Genomic DNA, 26,573 nt, shown 5'->3' on the forward strand with positions numbered 1-26,573 from the left:
CGCATGGTAAAGACCCACTGCTTTGACTGGGGCCATCCCTGGAGCCCAGTGGCCAGATTAATTTGAGTGACGGTCTCCCGTCCTCCACCCTTCTCTCAGGCACTAGGGGTCAGCGATGAGCCAGAGAGGCTCTCCGCCCAGCCCTGGCATGCAGAGCGGGCAAAGCAGTGTTAGTGCCTCAGGAGACGGCTCTGCAGGGAGGACCTTCTCTCAGGAAGAGGAGGTCGAAATGGGGATGCCTCTCCAACCCAGACTTGCTTCTTTTCTGCTGTGAAGGTTATATTATTTCTGAACTTGTTAAAGCTGGAATCGTCCTCAGAGAAGTTGGTGGGCTGAGAACTCCAGATGTTTACTGATTCAAACCCATCTAACCAAAAATGTCTTCTTAGAGTGAGTGATACTTTATACCAAGGGAGTATAAATTATCCACTGCCTTTTTGTTAGTTATTAGGCCCGTTTCATACATCGTACTTTTCCTAAAGTCAAGAATGGTTAAAAATACTGGAAAAACAGTTCATGTTGCAAGATTTGGGGCTGTCCAGGAGGGTGCGACCCACACCCACATTCTGCCTCTGGGTCTATTCATCGTTGAGAAGTAGAGGCACAATTATTTATCTCTGTGTCTGAAGCAACCTGAATGGCTTCTGTAACTAGGAAATTCCAGCTGGATTTCTTTTTTAACTTCCCTCATTGTGATGGTTATTGGGAATTGCTCTCCTGTGTGTTTTTGCTGTGAATTCAGAGGCCATCTCAACCTACTGGTATCAGCTGGAATTGTTCATCGTGGGCTGCTTTTGGACACCCGTCGTTGGTCATCGTGTAACACCCAGCAGTGAGTTAGGCTGCCTGTGTCAGTCCTGTGCCTGTCCTTTGAAAGGGGTGTTGAGCGAGAACACCACCACCCTGCGTCAGAATGGGGTCCCGTGTAATCACAGGGATTTTCGCACAGCGTTTCCTGCAACCTTGATGGGCCCCCAGCTTCCATGTGGTGCAGACGAGGCAGGTGGGTAGGAGTCTCGTTTGTCAGGCAAGGAGCCCAGGGCACAAGTACAGCTACCTGCACCGCCCAAGGTCAGGTGGCCGGCTAGTGAGCCACCAGGGCGAAAAGTGAGGTTCGCAGACTTGCGGTTATCTCGGCTGCCGTGCCTAATCATGTGCATTTGACCGCTTAGAGTTCATGGTTCGTGACCTTTGGCTTTTGATTGTTGTCACTGATTTCTGAGAAAAGGACTGAAGAGTCACAACGGTCCCTGTGTGGCAGTGGCTTTGTCGACAATATATAACCCCAGCCCTGGCAAGTCTGCAATGAGCAGAAAGGGCTTGTTTGGGAACCCATATTAACAAGTGCATCTAGCAGGCATCGTGGGGAGGTTGAGGCATTCACATGTGTACCCACCACAGCCACCCGCTACTGTGGAGGGGGGATTAGAGGAAGCCAAACGGGGCTGTGAGAGTTTGACAAACTCTTGCTCGGTGACAGGTGTGTGACAAAGCAATGGTTGAGAGCATGGGCTGAGGCGTCAGACAGGTGGGGTGGAGTCCTGTGGCACCACCGCCACTCCCTAGCAGAATGACTTGGCAAGGTGTTTTCCCTCTAGGAGCCTCAGTTTCTTCATCTGTAGAATGGGACTACCGAGAGCACCTACCTCCCAGAGTGGTCATAGGATTAAATGAGATCATGTGTATAAAGCATGTAGGCAGTGCCTGGCAAATAGGAAGTGTTCAATTACCCTTCACTGTCGTCTGATTTACAGGGTGAGGGTCCCCAGGAAGTGGCACACTCTTGGTTAACCACAGGTGTAGGAAGAGAGCCCAGAAAGTAGACCCCACACCTTGGTAGCCACTGCCGTCACCCTGTCACCTGCAGAGCCCCAAGGCCCAGGCTGAGGTCCCCGTGTGCCCGAGGCCAAGAGTGATGACAGAAAAGTCAGGCTCCCGGGAAGAATCTCCACCAGCCCCTGGAGCTCAAGTGCTGGCTCACCGTGCAGCACTCACATTTTTCACATTCCTGGGCTTTGCCTGAGAACTCAATTCATTTTGCAGCAGTCAGTGAGCGTCCAGACTGAATGTCACGGGCTGTGTTGTTCAGGGTCACGTCATCCAAGGCAGTGAAGCGGAAAAGCTCGTTCTCTGGATGCTCTCAAGGCCCAGTGCGTAGGCTTCCAGGGGGTGGAAAGTTCTCGACGCTGTCTCGGCTCTCCTTGGACTGCTCCTCCCAGGCCACCCACACTCCCGCCAGGCTCTGTCCTGGATCACATCCACCTCAGCTTCCTGCCATCGCCCCCTCCTTTAGCCAAGACGCCCACAGAGGGCTCCTCGGGTCAGGATGGCCTCTTGTCGTTGCAGGTGCAGGCTGGCTGGCTCTGCGTCCGGGGTACAGAGACCATCTTCCCCGCCCCCCGCATCTCTGAACTGTGGGAAGATGGCTTTTGGATACGGGGCTCATCTGCTTACCTTCCCTGGTGTGTGTGCAGTGCAGGGGGGGCCTGGGTGTCCCGGACCCCTTGCCTGCGCAGTGTAACTGGGACTCAGACCTCTTCCCCTGAGAAAGGAAGGCCCACCCACCCCCTTCTGCCCACTGCCCCCCTGTTGTCTGTAAAGGGGCTGCCACTGCTGGTCCCTAACTGCAAACGCCTCTTCTTTCAGAAGCTGGGCGGACTTCTCATAAACCATACTCTGTTTCTTTGCAAGAAATTGACTGGACATAGTGGGTGGCTGCCGGCTCCTTAAGCAACGTTGGATGATGTTCAAGACAGATCTGAAAGGGTGGTTTCATTATTTTAATTTAAGACCTCAGTTCCTTAGCCCTTGTCCGGCCCAAGCAGCCAGAGGAGGGCAAATGGTGTCCACTTGACAATGATCCGAGGGCAAGAATGTAAACTGAGGCTGTGTTCCAACCACAACCCAGTGTGGTCAAGGGGACTGCTTTGGGCAGTCAGGGAGGAGGGTCCTCGTGGCCTTTCCCCTCGTGGGCCTCAGTTTCCCCTCTGTATAGTGCGGAGGGCTGGACTAAACTAGTTTCCTAATGAAGTTGTGTGGAACATAGAGACCGGAGAAGGAGGGTGGGGGGGGTGTCCCAGGGGCGAGAGGGAGGGTTCTCCCCACCCTGTTTCAAACTGAGCGGTTCTGTCTGTATTTCTCCTATAGACGGTGTCTTTATCGAGGATGGTGTTTGGGGAGAAAGGAGGAGAGCGGGGTTTTCCTGCTGGGAAAACATTTGGAAACTGATGGAGTCGAGTGCTTCTGGCTCTGGCATTCTGCGATCTGTATTCTTACTCTTTTTGTTTTATTTTGTTTTTAAGTTTGGCTTACAACCGCCATGCCTTGTTCCTTCCCCCTGCTGCCCTCCAGAACGGCCACAGAGATGGCCACTGCCAGCTGCACTTCCTCCCCTGCGCCGACCCCCGACCCCCTTCCTTGCAGGCAGCCCAAGCACACACGTGTTGGGACTTGCACTCTGTGTCTGCCCCCAAACCAGCCTGCCTTTCCTTCGAATTCCCTGGCTGCCACTGGGGCGGGTCTTCCGTGTGTCTCTTGGAAAGGTGGGATGGTAGAAAGAGCCCGGGGAAGGGGGTGGGAGGGCTGGTCGTGGCTCTGCCACGAGTCACCTGGGCTCGCCTCACTCATCTCTCTCATCTGTATGTGCTGGATTTATTCATGATGCTATCTGTCTTGGCAGTCTCCTGAGATGCTGATGAGACAGCTTATGTGAATGGGGCCTGGGAATCAAATGTGATTTGGAGACACGTGGAGGGTGCAAAAAGGTCGGCCATGCGGGCGGCAGCCCCAGTTCCCTCTGCGAGGGGAGGTGGCCCCTTGTCCAGGCCCTCTGGCTTTCTGAAAACAAAGCAGAATCTTTGCCTCTGTCCCTTTTGATTGTTATGTAATTTACAGACAATGGCAGGCGCAGTTTGATCTGATTTGACAAATGTTTATTCCTGTTGTATCCATTTTTCTATGGCTGCTCTAACAAATGACTACAAACTCAGTGGCTTAAAACCACCACCCTTTCTACCTGGCAAGTTCAACCTGACTCTGAACTGGGCTACAGTGAAGACGTGGGTCGGGCTGCATTGCTCCCGAGGCCCCAGGGGAGTCCATGCCCTTGATTTCTGGTCTGGAGGCCGCCCAGCAGCCCTGGGCTGGCGGCCCTTCCCCCATCTTCAAATACAGCAGTGGCAAGTAGAGTCCTGTCACTCCACCTCCTCCCCGATCCCCGTATCCACTTATAAGGACCTTGTGGTTTCCTTGGTCCCTTGGAATAATCCAGGATCAGCTCCTATGTTAAGGTCCGCTGATTAGGGATCACAGATCCATCTGCAACTTTAATTCCCCTTCGCCAGGTAACATATTTCCAAGTTCCAGGGAACAGGACGTGAGAGACGGGGCGTCGTGGTTCTGTCTACGCACCTGTGTGACCACCACCCTAATGGAGACGTCCTTCGTTGCAGGGAGCTGTCTGGTTACCATTCCAGTCACTTCCCACTCATACCCCCCAGGGGCGATCACTGTTTTGGCTTCTCTCTCCAACTAAGGTCACCTAGGCCAGATTTATTTTGAAGGGTCACCTCAAACCTGCCAGGTGGATGGAGCGAAAACCTCGGAGTGAAAAGTAAAACAGTCTCTGACTGTGGCTCTTGGTTTGGGGTGGGAGCAGGTAAGGCCCTGCTCCACGCACGCACGAGCCTGAAGGCTGGGGGTGGCGTCACCCTGTCGAGCCTGAAGGCTGGGGGTGGCGTCACCCTGTTCTGGGAGACGGTCCTGAGGAGGGCGCCCCTCCCCCTCCCAAGCCCTCTGCACACTTGATGACAGAAAGAGGTTGAGTGACCAGGTCTGCGAGCTGTGTGAGGGCCCTGGTCTCGCCCAGTCCCCACCACGCTGGGCAGCACAGGGGCCAGTGACGGCCTCCAGGAGCCCCTGTGGGCCCTGCTCCTCAGCCCACCCCCGCCGTTTCTCCCCGTGGCCATGCTGCCTCCGTAGGAGGGGTCTCTTAGTCCCCCACACTGCCGTCCTTTCCACATCTTCCCTTGTCCAAGGCATCCCTGCTCCCCTTCCTGAGACTAGACTTTCCTTCCTGAGTATCTTCAGTAGGTTCCTGGTCGGGGGGCCTGTCCCCTCTACTGTGCCACCTCCTTGCCCGTTCTCACCCAGGTGTGCTGGCGAGAGTATATTCATTGAGGTGCGGTGGGCCTCAGGGTGGGCATCACGGGAGTGGACCCTCCAAAGGTGTGATGCCAAGTAGCACTTGCACAGGCTTTGTGAGGTCACGCCCCTGAGGAAGGATTTGCTCCGGGTGCCGGGCCGCTGGGTCAGGAAGCATCGGCCACTGAGCGTGGTGCTGGGACCGTCCCGTTGGCACTTCAGAACCACCCAGAATCCTCCCATTTTGCAGAGGAGGAAATTGGGGTTTCAGAGGCACTGTCACTTTCGAAGGTGACACGAGCTAGTGAGCAATGGAGCTGAAAGCCAGGTCCTTGTGACTCTGGAGACAGAGTTCTGACCACTTGGCAACCCCACCCGAGCTGCTCATGGGGACACCTTCACTGTGGGATCTTCACGTGATACTAACATGATGGCAGTAGAAAAACAAAAGGAGCACAGGGCTGAGCAGCTTGTGTGGGCTGCCCCATGGCAGCCCTTCCACATGGGTTCAGGGACGCGGCGTAACTGCTGGGGTCACAGAGCCAGTGGTGAGAGAACTGGGATGAGAACCCAGGTGGTCGGACTAGAAAGCCTGCCCTGCTCACCCTCCATTAAGAAGACTTTTCCTTGTTTCCTGCTGCTGTTTCTGCTTCTGAAACAGCAAGAGGCACAGTGGACTATGCCTCTCGTTTCATCGTGGCAGCCAGGCACGTCGGAGCCGAGCCCGAGGCTGGCCCGAGATGTGTCTCCCTCCTTGCAGCCACCACCGTGTCTGGTTGTGCTTCACTGTCCTCATGTCCCTGGACCCTGTTGTCCACTTTGTTATTTCATTGACAAAGCATTCTGTTTATAAAGCTGCTTCAGATCCTTGACTGACTGAGCACTGCTGTAGATAATGCAAAATAAATATACTGGCCACTGCATAAACCTACAAGGAGCCCGGGGCCCTCAGTCTCTTTCCTTGCCCTGACTTCCTAAGAGGCGTCCCTACCCCGGCCCTGTCGGTGACATCCGCCAGGGTAAGCAGCTGGATGATAGGCAGTGTGGTTTGTAGCAGGCAATCCTGTGTTGTGATTGGAAACAGCCAGCGGTAAAGAAGAACAGCAGGAGGGAGAAGAGAGGGCACAGGAAAGTGCGTTGTGGTCAAAGGGACAGGTGTCTGTCAAGGTGGCATATAGGCCCATGGCGAAAAGAAGGGTCAAGGTGCCTGAAGTTGCATGGCAGAAGGAAACGTGGTGTCTTTCCAGGGTGGGGGTGCTGCTGAATGAGGCGTTTGGTGTATGTGCTGGTGAGAGAGGGAGGAATTTGGGGGCTTCACGAGGCTGCTCCGATTTTCGTTTCTTCTGGGATTGGCAGCCGAGGGCCACCTTGTATAGGAAAGTGCCATCTTTCTTGATGGGTGAAGGAATATGAAATTGGCAGCGTGATCCAACTGGGAGAAGCAAATGTATTGTTTGGAGGTTGTTTTATCCCTCTGGAAATGACTGTATTGTATTTTTATGTAAATAATTCACAACAGTGTGGTGTTTGCAAAGGGGTGAAAAGCGAACACTCATACGTGAAGTTGACACACCATGTTGTATTTTTATATCAACATTATACCATTGTTTGCAGTGGGTCCTAAACATCCTTACCTGTCCTTCGATTCCTGATTTGAAATTCACCTTTTCCATGAAGATTTTGGCTCAGTGCCCAGCTTGCCAGCTCTGAACTTCTATAATATAATCGTCTTTGTAGCTTCTGGGCACTTTTTACTCACACGTTTTAGTCTCACTTGTGGCCGTGTCATCCTAACCTGGTAGGGAGCCCCTATAGAGACAGGTAGCACATGGATGGGGTTCACAGAAGTCATTAAACAAATGACTGGCCCTGAGATACTCACCAAAAATACATTTCGTTTCCATTGTTAATGGAGTTGTTTTGGGTGTGTGCAGGGGGCTGCTCCTAGCTGGCTGAAATCTGCCCACATGCCGCCGCATGCCCTCCAGGCCTGTATGACTGCTCCAGCAAAGACAGCCTGTGGCAGTTTGCTTTAAAGGCTCTGGAGAAAACCTCACGCCAGAGAATCCAAAGAACAGTAGTGCATACAGTGGTGTTTGACTTCAGTCCAAACTCAGACCATTTGTGAGGTTTTGTGGCTGGCTCTGATCTCCCTGAGGTTTTGGTGTCGTGAGTGGGATTCAGTCACTGGTCTGTCACAGTGTTGACAATCTGTGGGTTTCCCTTGGCAGCACTCCTTTTTCTGCCGGTTGACAGAAGATAAGAAGTCGGAGAAATTCTTCAAGGTCTTCTATGACAGAATGAAGGTGGCCCAGCAAGAAATCAAGGCGACGGTGACAGTGAATACCAGTGACTTGGGAAATAAAAAGAAAGACGATGAGACAGACAGGGATGCCCCATCTCGGAAAAAAGGTAAGTGCCCCCTGGCAAGCAGCTCTTCCATCATCTGGTGTGTGGGCCTAGAGGAGTCTCTGGCTCTCCTTTCATGTTTTCATTACTTCTAGACTGCAAACTGTATTCTGACTGGGGCTTTCAGAAGAAAACCAATCTTATTTATGATATAATTCTTCCTACGTAACATGAGCTGAATTCCTGCTGCTTTGGAGGTTCTTCTTGTTTAATAAATTCGTATGCATTCTCCTTGGTCAGACTCCAGGTTTTATTGGCAGGAAATCCATTACTAATCCTTTGCTGTAATTTTCCATTAAATGTTAGAGAAAGTTGAGGAAGATACGCGCTTTAGAACTGGGTGTGCATCATTTGTCAGCTAATTCTCCCTTATTTTCTAAAATATGTGAAAGTTTATGAAGTTTTTTATGCATCATCTCAGTTGAAGAGAAGTAATACTTGAGACCCACCAGTGTTAAGTCCAATGACCTTGAGCAGGTTAGTGAACCACTCGTTTTTTAAGGCTAGATTGGGTTTCTCGGCCACAGCACATCTGACGTCTGGAGAATTCATGGCTGTAGAGGCTGAACTATGAATTGAAGGATATTTAAGATGCCAGGAGCCCACCCCCACCCCCAACCAAAAATGTTTCTAAATATTGCTAATTGTCCCCTGGAAGGGGTTGAGGGCAAAATCACCTCTAGTTGATAATCACTGGTCTAGAATGGGGAGAAAGAGAAGAAAAAGAATGGCTAATGTTTTCTAAGCACTCCCTAGGAACCAGGCACTCACTGTTCAAAGTCTTTTACATGTGTTGCTTCACTTAGAAGGTAAATTAACCCTGTAAACTGTCGTCTCCATTTTACAGATGAGGAAACTGAGCACAGAGCTAGTAATTAAGTTGCCCTGGTTAAAGACATGCAGCTAATGCGCACTAGAGCCTGGATTTGGACCCAGGCAGTCTGGCTGCTGGTCTGACACTCCTGACAACGCCCAGTTACCTGGCTGAGGATTAGATGTGGTAGTGCGTCCACTGTCTCCTCACATTACCTTGGCACCTCCTGAAGGGCTCGATGAGTTGTCGCTCGAGGAACAGTCATTACTGTCATGGTTAACATTATGGTGGCACTCTCAGGAACCTTCTCTGGGTGGAATTCACCAGTGCGCTCCCATTTGACGGATGAGGAAGCCGAGTCCCAGAGCCATTGATTTGTGAGGTTGACAGAGCCTATTCTAGGGCTTTTCCTCCAAAGCACAGATGAGGTGTCAGAGCCACAACCAGGCTGGCAGGGCCTGGCTCAGTGTGAGTCCTGCCTAAGGCCTGAGAGAAGAGGGTGACTTCTGGGAGCTGTCCTGCTGTCCATGCGTCCATCTGTTGAACGGACAACCGTGAGGATCCCTGCCACACACAAGAGCTTATGTTTCTGGAGGTCGCCCTTGGTGTGGCGAATAGCTCTCAGGAACGTTCCATGGCACTGATGGTCTCCTGTTTGCATTCCAGCCAAAGAGCCCTCAACGCAGATAACGGAAGAGACCCGGGATCAGCTCCTGGAGGCCTCTGCTGCCACCAGGAAAGCCTTCAGCACCCTGAGGAGGGAGGCCGACCCCGACGACCACTACCAGTCGGGGGAGGGCTCGCAGGCCGCGGCCGACAAGACGAAGGATGACCTGGAGGTGAGCGCGGTCATCACCATCATGCAGCCCATCCTCCGCTTCCTGCAGCTTCTGTGCGAGAACCACAACCGGGACCTGCAGGTGAGGGACAGTCAGTCACGGGCCCCAGGCCGCCACGGTCCCCTCCGCATTTCAGCTCCTCCCACTGCGGCCAGCTTCCTGGAGTTGAGGACCCGGGATGGTCCGCAATGTCTGGCTCATGGCAGGTTCTCCATCTGTGTCGCCCCACGTCTCCACAGGGACAGGGACCGTATGTGTCGCTCACTAGTGTAGGTGCCCTCTCCATGTGTACTTGAGTGTGTGTGTGTGTGTGTGCGTGTGTGTGTGTGTGTCTGCTAACACGCCGCTGTTTGGCATATAGATGCACAGGTAGAACTTGGATGGATGGGTAGGTGGGTGGATGGATGGTGGGTGGGTGGGTGGGTGGGTGCATGGGTGGGTGCATGGTGGATCGGTGATACACTCGACTTACAAAATCTGGTACTTAGAAAGTTTTAACTAAATATTTGTTGGGTGAATGAACAAAGTGGCCTTCTAGAATTTTATACAAATAGGTACTCTAAAATATTTGTTGAATTGATTGTTCCAGAAATCTTTCGTTCATTTTGTTGTTGTTGTTCAAATGACAGTGGCCAAGGAGCACTTAGAATCTCCTGGATGCTAAGAGTTGCCTGTGTTGTTACACTTGTTTTATAGATGAAGGAACTGAGGTTTGGGGGACACAGCAGGGAGTGCAAAACTGGACTTGAAGCCGGGCAGCCTGGTGGTAGAGAATGTGCTGTCAGCCACCGTCTTCTCCTGTGCCAGTGTCCACCCTCCAGCAAAGGCTACTTAGGAAAGGCCATAGGTGGACTCAGAGTTCTGTTTCTTTCCGCTGACAGGGCACAGGTTGTGGAGGAGAAGCAGGTATTGGCCAGTGCCTGCTGTGCTTGACCTGGGGGGGAAGCCCAGTCTGCTTAGAAAGGATGAGGATGAACGAGAAAAGGCCTCTGAACAACTCCTCTTGAGATCGACTATTTCCTCCTAAAATAAACAAGTCAGTAGTGCGGTTTAGTTTATTTGAATAATGATGGTATGAAAAGGGAATGACTCGGGTCCAAACGTGGCAGGGTGAACGCACAGCCTTTAAATGTTTGCGTTGCTGACTTAAGCCCCTGGGTGGCTTGATGGCCTTTCACACATGGACTGGCCAGAACGTTCAGTGCTGCCGCAGAATCTACGCCTGGAGAAGATGAGTCAGAAATTGTGTTGTTGAACAGTAAGCAGAGCAGTGCGATGGAACTGGGTGTAGTCTGCAGAGCTCATACCTGCCACACTGGTTTTCGTTTGTAATCAAATTGGTCTCAGGAGTCGGTGCTTCAAAAAAGTGGCCCAAGGTCACTGACCAACAAATCCAGCCCATATATAAAAAGGAAGGGATTCCACAAAACCCCGCTGTTGGCCACATGGGGCCGGTGTTTTCTACTCTTTGCTGCCACATCGCTGCCTCTGCTGACATCTGCCTGACGCCTGGTGACATCTGAGTTGGGATCTTGGCTGTCAGTTTTCTTTCCTTGCCTGTTGTTCAAACTTTCCTCCTTTAGACTTGGAACCTTCGGCCCTAGATCCACTTACCTGGGACTGCTGAGCTCAATCAGGGAGGGCAAAGCACCCATGACCCAAAGGTCCAGGGTTTGTTTACAGTCTCACTGGCTGGTGTCTCTCTGAAGGCCAGCTGTGTCCCCTCCACCGTCCATGTCTGCACTGTCAGTCAGGAGGAGACAGGCCATGGGAGTGTGATGACACCCTGAAAGCCAGGCTGTCCTACCCGCTTTGTGGGGGGCAGGACCACCCTGCTTCCTGCGCTGTTTCTAGGCTGAGCTTACGGTTAGTGCCCTGGACTGTCCCCCTGGAGCAGTGCACGGGTCTCACCAACCGTGGCCACAAAGGGACAGTACGCTGAGACCCTGCCTGTGCGTGTGCACCTGCCCTGGGCCCAGGCCTGGTGACAGAGATCTCACCCCCCCTCACAGAGCTGAGGGTCTAGGGCAGGAACCATGGGCAGCTGCAGATCGCAGGGCAGTGTGACAAGTGACACAGTGATGTCGTCGGATTAGGTGGGTTCAGAGCAGAACCAACCCTGTGTGCTGGGCCCGGGAGGGCTTCTCAGTGGAGCTGAGAGCTGCCGAGGAGAAGCCCTCCGTGAACGTCACATGGCTGTTTCTGTTCCCCGGCTCGGTTCTGGTTTCCTGGACCTGCTCTGCCCACCTCCCTACTTGACCCCTTTCCACTGAGGAGCGCTTACAGGGGCCCAGCTCGCCATTTCCTATGGGGACGTCGTCCCAGTTTGACGTGTGTACCTTGTCTCTTCGCAGAACTTTCCTTTGACCTAATGTCCCATGGGCAGAAGCACCTTTGAATGGGTCCTTCCAAAACTCCACCATCCGAGCCACTGCTCCCTGGGAAACAGTGGAGTTGAGGGGCCGGGGGTGTATGTCGCATATTTGAATACGGTTTTTCAGAGACTCAGCAGTTGGACCTTTGAAGGTACTGTAAGGATGGCCCGAGTCAGTGGTTTCAAACTTTGTCATGTTGAACATCTCCTGCAGAAATGGACAAGTAAAGCAAGGCTGCCCTCAGAGGAGAAAGTACGCGATCCTGGAACCTTCCTTTCCTCCTTCCCCAGGGAGATGGGGGCGTCCCAGGGATCCCCCAGGGTTCTGCAGGGCCCAGCTGGAACACCAGTGATCTGGGCTGGTGGGCAGCCCACGGACCACAGTTAGAATCCTCTTTAAAGATGCCCACTCAGCCAGACACAGAGGGACTGAGGAAATTGTCAGTGGGAATCCTTTTTCAAAATGATGGTTTTAAGCGGGCTCCGCAGCTCTGAGTGCCGCCCTGTGGGTGGTGTTCCGGACACATGGTGTTTCTCTGGGTCAGGGTCTCCTTGTGGGTCGAGAGAGGAGAAAACATTCTCACCAGGAGAGAGTGATCCGCTCCCTGGTGTGAAGAAATGCAGATAAGCTCCGAGAAAGATGGAACTGGCCTTTGGAAGTTGCCCACGGTTTTTGTCATATTTCTAGCCTTACCTTCCGGTTGGTACTGGTCAGTACAGATAAAGCCACCGAGTTTCACTTGGCCAAGTGGGCAGTGGCTGCCTTAAGCGAGCTTCGTTCACAGTAGTGAGAGACTCGATGGGAAGGACTGACCTAGAACCATTTGGCAGGTGCTTTTGAACCTTCCCGAGATGGCTTTGCTCTCACCTGGGTTAGAGAATGCAGGTCCTGGTCTCTCCACTGAAGTCTGTATAAGCACAGACTTAAAGTCTTTCATTTCCTTAATCCACCCGTCTCGACTCGGTCCCTGCCCTCCAAGGGAGACCTTAGAATGAACAGGATTCGGTAGCCCAGACCGGGCCGGGAGGTGGTGTGCTGAGGGGAACTCTGTTCCCTGAGCAGAGAAGGTGTTCCTAGGGGCCTCCTAGCGAGTCGCGTGCCTCTGCTTTGTAGAGGACAAGAGGAAGTGGAGCTGAGTTAGGCAAAAGGGGCTCTGGCTAGACATTCTGCAGAGCCGTGGGGATGGGAGAAGCCTTCATGTTGGCAGCCGACTGGCCTTCATGGGGTTTGGAGCATGTCACCTTGGTGACTCCCCAAGTCCCCTTTCCTCCATCCATTCAGTTTAATTCAGGTGATTTCAGTCATGTTCATGACGCATCTGGTCCACACGAGCTCCGTGCCAGCTGCTGGGCACCTGTCAGCATGGTCCTGGGCAGAGCCAACAGAATGTCTCTGTAAGCACACGATGAAGTGTGAGCACGGCTGAGAGAGGTGTGTGCCATGCTCTGGTCTCACTGGGTCAGGGAGGGCTTCCTGAAGGAAGTGACTGGAGACCCCTCTAGAAGGAAGAGGAGTTAATCGGGATGGAGCTAGGGAGAGAGTGACAGAGGGAACAGCATGGCTGAAGCCCTGGAGGCAAGAGAATGGAGCATGCTGGAAGACAGGAAGCAGTTCTTTGGTGCTAGGCAGAGAGGGGCATGGTGACAGCGGTGACGTCACTGGGCAGAGAGGGGCATGGAGGGAGCGGTGACATCACTGGGCAGAGAGGAGCATGGAGGGAGCGGTGACGTCACTGGGCAGAGAGGAGCATGGAGGGAGTGGTGACGTCACTGGGCAGAGAGGGGCATGGAGGGAGCGGTGACAGGAGTCTGAGAGGCGAGTCAGCCTTGAGAGCCGCTGTGAATTTCAGCCTTGGGTAGTCACGCCCTCTCCTGCCTTCTTCCTGAATGCTCCCCGACCCCATGCTGCGTGGGGAGGGCTCAGCCAGACCCTCAAAGGTGGCATCTTCCCTGAGGAGCTGGAGCAAGGAACGGCTGCGAAACTCTCCTCTGGCTTCCTGTGGCCCTTTGAAAAATAGTCACCTTCCAAAAGCCCACATGGTCCCAAATCGTCTGTCCTTCCTGCACCTCCCGCCCAGATCTGAATGAGGTTCAATTTTGAGACTAGTTGGGAAGGCTGGAGCATAAGGGACTGAGGTTAATTCGGGGTGGGGGGGGTAGTTTGATGATGAGTCGGACGTTAGACTTGTTTGCCAGCTTCTAATCTGTGCGTTTATAAATGTTTCAATTATATAAGGAGTACACAAATATGTTGTCACTATAAATGTTCAAACGAAGGTAAGTATTTAGTTAAGAAGAACTGCCCCTCTTCCCATTCCTACCCCCCTACCCAGAAGAGCTGTTGTTGGTGTGGACTGTAGCCTTCTATCCTTTTTCTAGGTATTTGGATGGGAGCATTGAATACATATTCACCTTGGCCTTTTCGTTTCTGTAACTTAACAGTATGTCCTAGAGATCTTTCCATATTGGCACAGAGGGACCTGCCTCAGTGTCTCTAATTTACGATATGAAGTGATGTTGATACACTGCAGTGTATGTAACTCCTCCCCGACTGATGGGCAGTTAGGTGGTTTCCAGCCCTTCGCTGCTGCAGACAGTGCTGCGGTGATCACCCAGCACATGCTTGGTGACAAGTAGTCAATAGTTCATAGAAGTGTAATTGCCAGGTCGAAGGTCGCCTTCGTTTGATCGTTGGATTCTAGCTTTTGTGGAACCAATTTTCTACAGTAAACACGTGTAACTTTTGTAACTATGCACAAAAGAATATTTGTAGTTAATTTGTGCTTCTTTTTAAGAAGAGATTAATGGAGTCTCTGACAAAAATCTCCTCTTTCTCAAAATGGACTCTGCTCTTTAAGGTGGTTGGATGTGGCTGGCTTGATTTTGTTGAAGAAGTACCAGCTCCGTGTCACTTGTTAACTTTACTCATTTACCTGGATAACATGTACATTCCCCGGGAACGTGCACACAAGCCCACACACGTACTCCCTCGTGCCTTTTCCTTTAACAATGGAAATGGCCACGCAAGGTAACCCAGGTTCTCCAGCCTGGCGCCAGCCTAACACCTTATTTTGTGGTGAACCATCCCAGTCCTAGGCTCTGAGATCCAGCATTCAGACCACACCATCATCGTTCCGGCATAACCACTGCCCTTGGGAATGTCAGCTGCCTCTGAGCTTAACACTGGTGGGAGGACGGCTGGGCTGGAGGGGGAGACAGAGAAATGGGAGCTTGAAATGGAGTCTGACGTGGGTTGTCAAAGAAGAGCCCTCCTCCACCGCATCCCGGATCAAAGCACCCTCGAGGGCCCGCCCGGTGTCTGGCCGTGACCACAGACCACGTCTGTGGTGACCACCCTGGGGGCTGGCCCTTCCGTTCTACCCAGTGCTGTTCCTCTCTGCGTAGTTGTTGATCCATCCAGGACACCAACCCATTAGATACTATCAAAATGGCAGGGTGCTGACCTTTTCCCTCTTCTCTCTGCCTTTCCTTCTCCAACCTGGGGACTGCCTGATTGCAGAACTTCCTGCGTTGCCAAAATAACAAGACCAACTACAATTTGGTATGTGAGACCCTGCAGTTTCTGGACTGTATTTGTGGAAGCACAACTGGAGGCCTTGGTCTTCTCGGACTCTACATCAATGAAAAGAATGTTGCCCTCATCAACCAAACCCTGGAAAGTCTGACCGAATACTGTCAAGGCCCTTGCCATGAGAACCAGGTAATCCCATTTTTATTTTGGAATGGGGGAGGGGGTTAAGAAGGAAGGTTGTCATTTCGGAAATGTTGTTCCCAGGGAACTTCCTAGTTCAGAAGTCACATCACACCAGCCTGGCAGCCTAGGTGGTCAGTAGAACTGGAGGCCATTTCCCCAACAGTCAGGAAGGAGCTCTGGGGCTTTTTATGCTTCAGAACTTGACCTAGTCACGGATGTTGGTTTGTCCTCACTTGGCTCGGCTTGGTTTAGTTTGAATGTCTAACTTGAACTTGACCAGGGATAGATATTCAAGTTGGAGTTAAATTAAGACCAGAAGACTGAGTTCTATCTTAAATGCTAGGGAAGACTCAAAACGTGGCTACTTCACACAAGGAAGTTTAAACCCAGCTAGAGAGAAACCTTGCTATATGTAAGACAGCTTGAAAGTCATGTGAGAAAATGTATGGTTCAGATTTTGGCACCTCAGACATGCAGAGAAGAGAAGGACCCGTTAGTTTTGACCTTGGCCTCTCGGGAAGTGTAGTTTGAGAGTGGAACCCAATAGTTTCTTGAGTAGAGTCATTGCTTCTCCCAGGTTTTATGAGTTTTTGTGGTAGTGCAAGGATGAGTATGATTTTTACGCAAATTACAGCTCTATGCTGGCTGCAAGGGGTAGGCCGCTGTCTTAAATGGCCAGTTCTAAACCCAGTGGCCAGGGAAGGTAGGATGTGGTCAGTTACTGGAGAACAAGGCCAGAACCTCCCCTCAGAGGAGCAGAACGGCTTCCAAGAGGGACAAGTCACTGTATGTTGAAAACCTGGTCTTAGTTGACTGAATATGAGGCTAGCATTTGGTTAAGTCTGCTTTCTTCTCCCAGTTCCCTGATGAGACAGAGGGTGTAGTCCGATTTAATGAATAGGAACCAACAAATTACAATAGTCTTGTGGGAAAAGGCTTTATCTCACATCTGAGTGTATTTCCTTATAACCTCAAGTTTGCTTTTCTGCCAAGCAATGTTCCTGTTAAAAGGAACATTGGACTGAGGTCTGCCGCAAACGGGGATCTTACCTGGGTGGAGATGATTAATTTTTATGTGTGAATTGAACAGGAAACTTGCTTTCCAAGCGTAAGCCTTAAGTAAAAGCACGCAGTATGAACACTGAGTGATGTACAGAGAATGGAACACACCATGAAAGGGGAAAACGGGGCCCAGAGCCCAGAATCAGTCACACACCATATTTTCCCTTAAGAACAAAAGCCGACTCCCCTGCACTGTCTGGATTAGACACGACCAATTTATCAGTTCCAGTGTGTGGGGACTTTCCTACTGTTTACTGTTAATTCTGAAACTAGAGATTTTCATCTGTCTTTTATTTTTACCACTTTCTCACGGAAAATTTGCAGCTCTCCCCTAGAGACATTACTGGGAGTGGCGAGCATTGTGTTGAAATAGCAGTTCAGCCTGTTGGCGTTGACGTCTGATTTATGACCAGCGTGTGTGTGTGTGTGTGTGTGCGCGCGCGTGTGTGTCGTCTCAGAACTGCATCGCCACCCACGAGTCCAATGGCATTGACATCATCACAGCCCTGATCCTCAATGACATCAATCCTTTGGGAAGGAAGAGGATGGACCTGGTCTTGGAGCTGAAGGCAAGTAGGCCCTGACAGCCAAACACAGTAGCATTTGGAAACAGTCACTTTTGCGTTCTGCCTCAGCCTGTGACCTGGCCATTGTTGTGAAACTAAATATTAAAGGCAGATCTTTTCAACTAAATGAATGGTCCACGTTGCAAGTTCTGACTAAAATGCAGAACTTCAGTCTTTCGCTTCCAAGTAAGGGTTTTGTGACGGGAGAGCAGCTCGTCACGTCTCGGGTCACAGAGAGTGAGAAGTCATTGCTCCCAGCTGACAGGCCCATTCGAGCCGCAGGCAAGCCCTCAAAGCCTTGATTCCGAAAGGCCTGGCCAGGAAACAGAGGGGCGACCACTCCCTGTGTGAGCGTTTTCCATTGAGGAAAAAGGGCCTGTTGAAGATCATACACTTAAACCTACGTAGGCCCCAAAAATGCTGTTTTCACATTGCCAGGGAATACTTTTTTCGATTCTGTTGTTGATTTAGCAGAAGGTGGCTCGTAAATGTTGGTTTAAAATGAGGACAGTTCCCTGGCCCGCAGCGACCTGGTCTCTGACAGGCTTCTCGGAATCGTGTACAGATGTTGAGCTCCGGAAGCCTGATGTGCGAGCTCCACTGACACGGCGCCACTGTTGCACCAAATGGTTTCAGGCCTAAAAGTAGTGACTGCTGGGTGTGCAGGCCGGCCTCTCGGATATTCGAAAAGCTGTTATACCATTCCTGAGGTTGATTTCTTAAGCGTAAAAAACCAAAAACAAGCCCTCACTCCTGTGTCAGTGTTCCAGAGTTTCTCTAAGAGTTCAAAACACCAGTTCTGAGAACTGAACTTGCAGCCCACCCTAGGGTCTAAAGTGTATCTCGTGTCAGCCTCAGTGAGCACTTTTCCTTCTTCACCGTTCCCATGTCGGGGCGTGTTGGGGTCTGTCCTGTCATACACCGTCCACAGCAGCGAGTACTTGCTCATGTCACAGAACCGCCCAGAACAACCGGGTTTAGCCGCAAAGCGGGCCCGTATTTGTTGCGTAAATGGTGTCACAGGAGAGAAAGGTCATTGCAGAGGTGTTAGTAACACAGAAGCATAGGAATTGCACCGTTATTTTTCTTGTTCCCTTAGTATTTAGTAGCGAGAGTCCAAACTAACAGTTGATTTGGGTGTAGAGATGAAATAGAAGCTTTTATGGCTATTTTTACCTCCTTTTACAACTTGTGTTGTACAGGTGACACCAACGTCATTCAAGCTCCCATCCCTGACTACCATTTATCAGAGTCTCTATAAGCACCTGAAATAAACTGGGAATTCCGTGTGCTCCTGGTCAGCATTTCCGTGACTTTTTCAACTCACCCAGTAATCTGTGGATTAGTACAGAAATGTCTGCCCTTTGAAAAGCCCCCGTTTGATAGCACAGCAGCCTGATTGCACTGCTGTGACTTTCACTTGGGCAGGAAAGAAATACTGCCCCCTGTCACCCAAAACAACGATTTTCACATCTTAACACACACAAGCCTGCAGATGACATGGGCCAGGCCCTCAAATGAGGTCACGCCAGGAGTGCAGGGTGTGGACCCGTGAAACTCTGCGACGGGAAATCATGTTTTGGCACGCACAGGGCACCCGGCGCTCCTTTCGTCCTTTTGTGAACTGCTCTCAGCTGTACTCTCATTATAATATTAGGGCTTTTGAGACTGATGGCAATATTTGAAGGTCCTCAGCTCTGCCCTTTTACTGGGTCACCTTGGGAAGTCACCTTCATTGTCCACCTTCTCTGGCCTCCGAGGCTGAATGACAGCGTTTCTAACCATGCCCCCCCCCCCGGGAGGCATCCTGGGTCTAGAGAGCAGGTTCTCCCTGACAACTGTCACCATGGGGGGCCCACGTACCCACAACACTCATGTTAAATTTCTAGTTTCCGCCAGGACTGGTACCAGGAAACACTGGGGAGAAACTGTGCCCAAATGACTATACACCTCTAAGACCCACGCAGAGCCCGCAGACGTGTTTCGGGGTCTGAAGTGGCGCATTGTCCGTCCGGGGCAGGCTCTCCCGTGGGGTGAAATGTCTGTCTGACCAGGACGCAGCACCGTGTCATGGGCACGTGCCTGCAGGCCGCCACCCATGAGGCTCCCTCCATTCCTTCCTCCCTCTGCTTCCCTGATTAGAACAATGCTTCCAAGCTGCTCCTGGCCATCATGGAGAGCAGGCACGACAGTGAGAACGCCGAGAGGATACTATATAACATGCGGCCCAAGGAACTGGTGAGTCGGAGGCTGACCCCTGGCCGTGGCGCCCGGTCGCCGCAGAGCTTACTTTGTGGCCTGCCGAGCGGGAATGGGCTTCCTTGAGCTTCTCTGAAAGATGCCCCAGATCAGATGAGCAGCATGAAGAGAACGATGGCCTCAGGCCTCTGGCTAGGAAGGGAGATGAGGCACTGCCCTGGTGAGTGGCGCCCTGCCCTCTTCCCTTGGGCATGACCACAGGGATGCCACCCGCACCCCTCATGGCAGACAGCTCAGGCAGTGGCCCAGGAGCCCACAGATGGGAGTCGAGGTCCTCAGCTGAGCCCTTTTGCTGGGTCACCTTGGGCAGGCCGTAGCCCGGGGCCTGCCACACCCTCCAGCCTTCTCGAATCGCAGCCCCTTTTCTTCTCCTTCCTCATTCACAGCTGCTCTTTTCACCGTGTCTTCATCCAGAGCTAAAGAATTCACATCTCTTCTTGGTGCCAATAGTCTGGGCAACAGAAGAGTGTTTCTTGGGTGCTGATGTTTTGAGGGTTTTTTTTGTTTGTTTGTTTGTTTTGTTTCAAAGAAAACACCATCTTGTTTGTTTCTGACGGGTGACGTTCACAGTTGGCTGTGCCTGCCAGGAGGGGTGCTGTCGCCCCGGCCTGTGAGACCGGCAGCTCTCAGACAGTGACATGAGCTGAGGACAGGACTCTCTACCTGGACTTTTTCCCACGCAGATAAACTGTAACTGACAGACTTCAAGGAGGGCACTAAAATGTTTCTGCCGCCTGTGACCTAGTGTGCACTCGGGGCCAGGCCAAAGTCCCTTTACGTGTCCCTTTAAGTGAAGTTCACAGGAGCCCAGCTCTTTGATCTCGGAGTCAGGAGGAGTCCTCCGCCTAAGACGGGCGTCCTCTCGCATTTACATAACAGCTTATGTAACTGGGGTGGAGGGGGCGGCTAGGGCTTGTCACGCTTGAGTAGGGACGGATGGCTTCGCAGAGACCCCGTTCCAGCTCCCGTGAATGGGGAGCATGCCCCCATCTTGGTGGGGAACCGGCAGCCCCCACCAAGGGGCAGTAGGTGCCACCGGTAGGGAGTGACACCATCCCAGCTCAGGGGACAAGAGTCAGGGGCTTTCTGGAACAAACCTGGTTCTAAGACTCCATCTACAGAGCAGGGAAGCCCTGATGTCCAGAATGTATGCACACGTGTGTATACATGCGTGTGAGAGGTCCAGCTCCCACGTCCTAGGCAACTGGTTGTCTGTTCCATTTGAGAGAGCACTGTCCTAAAATCCAGCTCAGAGAGCAAGGAGCCTGTCTCCAGAATTATTTCCGGGGCCTGACCTGGTGTCAGCACAGAAGTGTGGGGTCCCCCACACCCTTGGTCTCGGATACTGAGAAGTAGCCGAATGTCCTGGGGCATCGTCCCTCGCTCAAGTAGAAGGGCATGCGCCACCCGCAGAGTGTCTGTTGGTCAAGGGAGAGCGAGTGGTTTCACTTCTCGTGGCAGTGGAGGGTGGTGGGTAGTGGCTGCCTGTGGCAGTGCTGAGAAGGGTTCTGGGGCTGTGCCCACACCAGTCGGAGAGAGTGCTGGGGGGAGGGGCTGACGGCATGCGAGCTGCACGTGCCGGTCTGTGCGGGTCCTCCTTGACGCACGGCTTTTGTTCGCTTGGCCCTTCTTGCAGGTGGAAGTGATCAAGAAAGCCTACATGCAAGGGGAAGTGGGGTTTGAGGACGGAGAGAATGGCGAGGAGGGGGCTGCCTCCCCCAGGAACGTGGGGCACAACATCTACATACTAGCTCACCAGGTACCACCTCTGCCCGGGCCCCCTGACACGTGCCACAAGTCTGAGCAGGACGTGCCCTTCCCCTGGCTCTCACCGACGCTCGTTTGTGTTCATGACCACGAGGCTCCCAGGTACCAGGGCAGCCTGACCCGCTGAGCTGAGTCCCAGGACTGATGTGTTCCCACTCCGGTGGGTCACGTCCCTGGAAATCCCCCCTCCCCCCCCCACTTCTAAACATAGTCACATAGAGCTGCAGCACGTACACAGTTGGTGACTGTGTCTGGAGACAACTGAAAGGAGTCTCAGGCTTTTCATAAATATTGATGAGTCTGTCTTAACCATCTAAAGAAATCAACCTCAGCTGCCTTGGCTATCTCGTTTGGAAATCTTTAGCAGCCGACTTGTCATTGTGACTTCTTTTTGTTTGCCTTTTGGGGGATGTGGTAATCCTTCCTAGCCTGGCATCAAAATGCCCTGTTGTGTAATTCTCTTCCCAAGGGGCTGGGCTTTTGAAGACACTTCCTGTTTCTGGAGGTCACTGTGCCTTCGCTTGCCAGTGTGCAAGCAGCCTGCCATCGGCTGCGGGCTGGTGCTTCCTGTCCCTGTCACCTCTTAGGTCCAGGAATTAGAACTGAAACAATGACAGTGTTGGGCCGAAGGTCACTAGGCGCTGCGACAGCACACGCTGCTGGCAGAAGAGAAAGCCTTCTCCCGCCCTTATCTCCTCCGTTCCTGGCACTTGGCCACCGAGAGGGTGTCTGAACCTTGTGAAGGGACGCTCCAGGGCCATACAGAAATCCCGTCGCCCCTCTGCCTGGCTAAAAAAATCGGGGGGACGTGGGATCTTGCGTGGGTGTGAGCTTTCTGTGCTGTCCTGCCAAGCTCCCAGAATAGCTGCCGGGCGCCTTGATGAGTGAAGGCTACCTGCTGCCCCTGTGCCCTCAGCCCGCCACCCGTCCTTCTGCCTCCTTTCCACCCGCGTCGTTCCCCTCGCAGAGAGACATGCGCTTCCTGTCTCCCTTCTGTGTCCTAGCTGGCCCGGCACAACAAGGAGCTGCAGAGCATGCTGAAGCCCGGGGGCCAGGCCGAGGGGGACGCCGCCCTGGAGTTCTACGCCAAGCACACGGCCCAAATCGAGGTAACGCGAGCAGGCACTGGGCTCAGGCCTGTGCTGGGCCCACACGTGTGTCGTCTGCACAGTGAGGTGTTGTGAGCACCTGCTGTGTACCAGGTCCTGCACTCGGGACTGAACGTCTAGTGATGGCCAGAGCAGTCCTGGTGCAGGAGGCGGGCACTGAGCAAGCCCGCACAGGGGGTGGCATTCAGTACGAATCCTGCCCAGGCCACGAGGACAAGTGGAAGGCGTTCTAAGAAAGTCCAGCAGGGGGACCCGCGGTCGGCCGTGGTCAGGGAGGCCTGTTCTAAAGAGTGACTTCTGAGCACAGACCTGAAGGAAAATGAGGGTGGAACCGGCAGAGAGTGCAGAGCAGAGCTTCTCAGACATGGGGGTAACAGCGAGGGGAGGCCCTGAGGCGGGAAATGCTGGCGCAAGGCCCTGTGGCTGGACTTTAGTGAGCAAGACGGCGGGCAGTGCCGATCAGAAAGGAGAGACAGGCAGCCCTGCCCTGCAGAGTCGGCTCAGCCTCCAGAGAGGGCTGGACTTTACCCCGAGAGCAGTGGGGACCTGGGGACACTTCTGCACAGAGCAGTGGCACGGTCGGTTCCCCATTAAAAAGACACACACTCCAAACCCTACTGGTCCTTTGTGAGTTCAGCAGGGTCCGCTTCATTTTGCAGGCGGGAAAACTCTGAAATAAGAGGCAGAGGCTATGTCACTTGTCCAGTTACCAGTGGCAGGGCTGGAATAATAATAACCCAGCTGTGCCCGCCCAGAGCCTGTGGGTGCACTTCGTGTTCCCTGCATTGTCTCTGTGCAGGTAGAATGGACTTCTGACTCCCGACTCGAGGCAGTCGGGGCGACAGGCCTTGTTTGGGTGATGAGGAAATGCACAAACTCACTGTCAGTGTTGGAACATAGACTCTGAAGGACGGAGGACCCCTTCGGGCCACATAAAGTATTCAGGACGGAGACTTGTTAAGACTCGATTCTTCCCCATGTCTCCAGTCTCTGGGCTGTAATAAAGTGCGTCGTCTCACTGATTATAGTTACCCATGACCACGTAAGTGGGCACATACTCTTAATGTATTGTTAACGACTATGGTAGACGCTTGATGGAAGGGCCAGCTCTCCTCTGGGGCCCTTAAAGGACAAGCTTCAGGTGTTTGCAGAGGGGAGTGCAATTTCAGACATCACCTCACGTTGCTCCTCGCTTCACTGGGGAGACGCTGAAGGTTGGTCAGGCTAAGAGGTGTGAACAAGGTCACACACACACACCCGTTAGGGTGGGAGAAAGGCTGAGTGTGTTCTCCTGACTCCCAGTTGTACGTCTGCTGAAAACATGGTGTGGGTGGATCTTAAATGATCAGGAGAAATGACCAGGCCTGCTGTGCCCAGCTCTCCAGTCCTGCCCTGGGCCAGCCAGCCATCTCTTCCAGTTTCCCGAGGCCATTAGCTATGCAACGCCACAGCATGGGGGCCTTCAGTGAGGTCAGTGAGGCTGGGTAGCCCTGACCCTGGCACTCAGTTCTGGCCAGCAGGCCTCCCGTCTCCTCCTCCGTTACCTCCCGAGCCCAGGTGCACTTCTGAGGTCCTAGCATGAAGAGGGGCTGAGGCAGAGCCCACCTGACTGTGAAGCTGGCAGGCTCTGAAGCCTTGGTCCTTGAGCCTGTGTGCACACCAGCGTCACGTGGGGGCTGGATCACGGGCGGGCTCCACTCACCAGCCCGACCTCACAATTCCGGTTCAGTGAGGTTGGCTTAGGGACCAGGATCGGTGTGATAGTGAAGCTTCCTGTAACCTGATCTCCAGCTCGATTTGGGAACCATTGGTCTAAAGACCACGTCTCCCAGAATTTATGGAGCCAGGGCTGTGGGAACCTGTCTCACCCCTGAGAGAGTTTCCCACGACAGCTTGACCTTGCTGCAGCAGGGAGAGCGAGAACCAGATCTTCCTGTAGGGGTGTTGGCCCTGGGCCTCAGCTGACTTCTCCAGGCCCTGGAGAGGAAGAATAAAGAGAGGCCGTGTCCCTATTGTGCAGCACCCTGGGCCCCTTTGGAAATCTCTAGCCCCCAGGACTGACTCAACACAGTGTCTTAGAATTTGAACAATCCTGACCAGACTATCTCCTCTCTGGGGACTGAGCCAGTCTGGGAACGGTGTGGAGAAAGCCCGTGAGGTGTCCCCCTGGGGCCGGACAAAGCCCGTGCTAAGTGAGCACACTGGTTCCTGCATCACGCATTTTATTTTAGACACTGTGACAAGTAAGGGGTAGGACGTCACCACAACTGGATAAACCAAAGATCTCTGTAAAGCTCCTTCCTAGGAAAACGACCCAATCTTTCTGTCTGAGAAGGGGTCTTAGAAGAGGTGTACTGTCCAATGCAAGAGCCATTAGCCATGCGTGACTGTTAAAAAGCAAGGAAAAGGAAACATTCGGCCCTGCTGTCCCCCAGCCACATGTGCCAGTGCCCGGTGGCCACGTGGGACTAGTGGCCGTGCCTTTGGACAGGACATACACACACACACAGAGCTGTGCCATCACTGCAGCACATAGCATGGGACAGCCCCAGCCTGGAGCCCCAGCTGAATGTGTGTACAAAGCACAGCTTATGTCGCTCCAGGTAAGTTAGTCCCAGTAAAATGAATTGGTCTGAGGTGAGAAAAATAACTCGTACAGACTTGCCAAAACTGTTCTTTGTGAATCTGAGACGCAGCCCAGTGTGGACGTCGTCCAAGCAGAGAAGAGTCGAGTCGAGGTCTGTATTCCGCCTCGTCTTGGACACTGGGCCGTGGCCAGGAGGCAGGCTCCTGAGCGAGAGGTTTGTGCGGACCGCTGTGTCAGCCCCTCCGTGTCTCCCCCCAGATTGTCCGACTGGACCGGACCATGGAGCAGATCGTCTTCCCCGTGCCCAGCATCTGTGAATTCCTAACCAAGGAGTCAAAGCTGCGAATATACTATACTACGGAGAGGGACGAGCAAGGCAGCAAGATCAACGACTTCTTCCTGCGCTCCGAGGACCTCTTCAATGAGATGAACTGGCAAAAGAAGCTCCGAGGTGGGTGGGTCCTGCCTGCGTGCTCCGCGGGGGGGGGTTCTGGGCGTGGCTCTGCCTGCAGGTGGGCGGGGCGCGCGTGCTGCTCCAGGTGGGAGCGGAGCTGCTGTGATTAAGATGCTCCCACCTCTGGTCACACACCTGTGTCGCGCCGAATGGGCTCCCGCCTCAGGGGGCACCTCCCCTAAAAAGCTTCCTTCCAGCTGCGCTGGCTGGATTCCGTGGAATTCCGAAATGCCCTTTGGGTATCTTGACATAGGGAGCAGAAGGGAGGGAGAGGAGGCCAGGCCCTGAGCGCTCAGGAGGGCGCACACCTGAGCAGGGAGCTCAGCTGGCCAGACGGCCCACGTGCCAGCACACCTGCTCGGAAGACGCTGCTCTTCCACTTTCAAACGGCAGCTCGGGTTTTAGACTCGAGTGTCCTCTTCTAGGCGGGGGGATCAGCTGCCACAGGAGCTGCGTCACTGCTCAGCAGCAGGTCCCCGGATGAAGCTACTGCCATCCCGGTGGAAATTGCTCATTAGAAACACTTGGACGGGGCTGCCCAGCTCCTGGTTTTGTTAGCGTTTTAATGTGTCCCTTCGGTAAGCGCGCACCGACTGTTGTGACCCGCTTAGGAAGGTGGGAGCTTTATTTCCGTCTGTCAGTCAGGAGCTGGGTTTTTTATTGGAAGCCCTGGATTCCAGCTGCAGTTGTGATCTTTGGGGAGCTCTCTGTGGGGTGGGGCAGCGGGAAGGGAAGCTGGGTTGGAGGTCAGCTTCTGGGAGCTTCTATCCTCTTCCTGCCCCCCGCCAGTCTGACCAGGAACAGACCAGCCTCCCTTACTGCAAGCTGCTTCTGTCACCGCTTTTCTCCCTATCTCCCTGCACCCCAAGATTTGGCTGGTGGCAGAGAGGGCTGTGCAAGCAAGTTGGCCAGAAGGCCCGTTCCCTTCTCACCCCACCGTATTTTTTCTCACCTCTGAGGGACATGTCATGGTCCAGCACTTGAAACCATCCCAAAACGTCTTGCCCAGCCAAACCCATTCTGCCTCCAGCCCTGTGCCCGGGGCATCGGACAGAGAGGTCAGGGGGCCGTTCGCAGGACAGCACACGTGCCTCCTTGGTACGGACCTCGGGCAGATTCTCCCCTGTCGGCGTGTCCTTGTCACCCACTGCGGGCCTCACTTGAGCTGCTCCAACCCAAGCACCGTGAATAGTGTTGACCATCCACACAGCTCCATGCTGGGGCAATAAGAGAAAAAGAGACACCCCAAAATAGGTAGACCCCGCCCATTTCATACTCTCCAATTTTCAGCTTTGATGTTAAATGGAAGAGAACTTCCTCTTAGTTGCTGCTTTTGTCCTTCACTGGGCTGTTCATGGTTCCAGGAGTTGGGGACACTTCTGAATTCATGGATCCGAACCTGCGTGGTAGTTACTAAAACTGTGATTTCACCCTTACCGGTGCAGGGGTGCACTAGGGCTGGTCTGATAGATCCCT

At 53.1% G+C, this 26,573-nt stretch overlaps 1 protein-coding gene across 5 annotated transcripts in view; it reads left to right on the plus strand.

Moving 5' to 3' along the window:
• Positions 1-26,573, plus strand: part of ITPR1 (inositol 1,4,5-trisphosphate receptor type 1) — a 295,697-nt gene that overhangs the window by 219,249 nt on the left and 49,875 nt on the right. For all 5 annotated transcript variants that reach the window (XM_033132948.1, XM_033132953.1, XM_033132950.1 and 2 more), the window contains 8 exons: positions 7,374-7,554; positions 9,032-9,285; positions 15,099-15,299; positions 16,814-16,924; positions 19,064-19,159; positions 20,817-20,939; positions 21,952-22,056; positions 24,902-25,094. In XM_033132948.1, coding sequence (XP_032988839.1) covers positions 7,374-7,554; positions 9,032-9,285; positions 15,099-15,299; positions 16,814-16,924; positions 19,064-19,159; positions 20,817-20,939; positions 21,952-22,056; positions 24,902-25,094 — 1,264 coding nt within the window. The remainder of the gene's footprint in view (positions 1-7,373; positions 7,555-9,031; positions 9,286-15,098; positions 15,300-16,813; positions 16,925-19,063; positions 19,160-20,816; positions 20,940-21,951; positions 22,057-24,901; positions 25,095-26,573) is intronic.

Source organism: Rhinolophus ferrumequinum, chromosome 17, assembly GCF_004115265.2.
Source record: "Rhinolophus ferrumequinum isolate MPI-CBG mRhiFer1 chromosome 17, mRhiFer1_v1.p, whole genome shotgun sequence".
In the NCBI taxonomy this organism is placed as follows: domain Eukaryota; kingdom Metazoa; phylum Chordata; class Mammalia; order Chiroptera; family Rhinolophidae; genus Rhinolophus; species Rhinolophus ferrumequinum.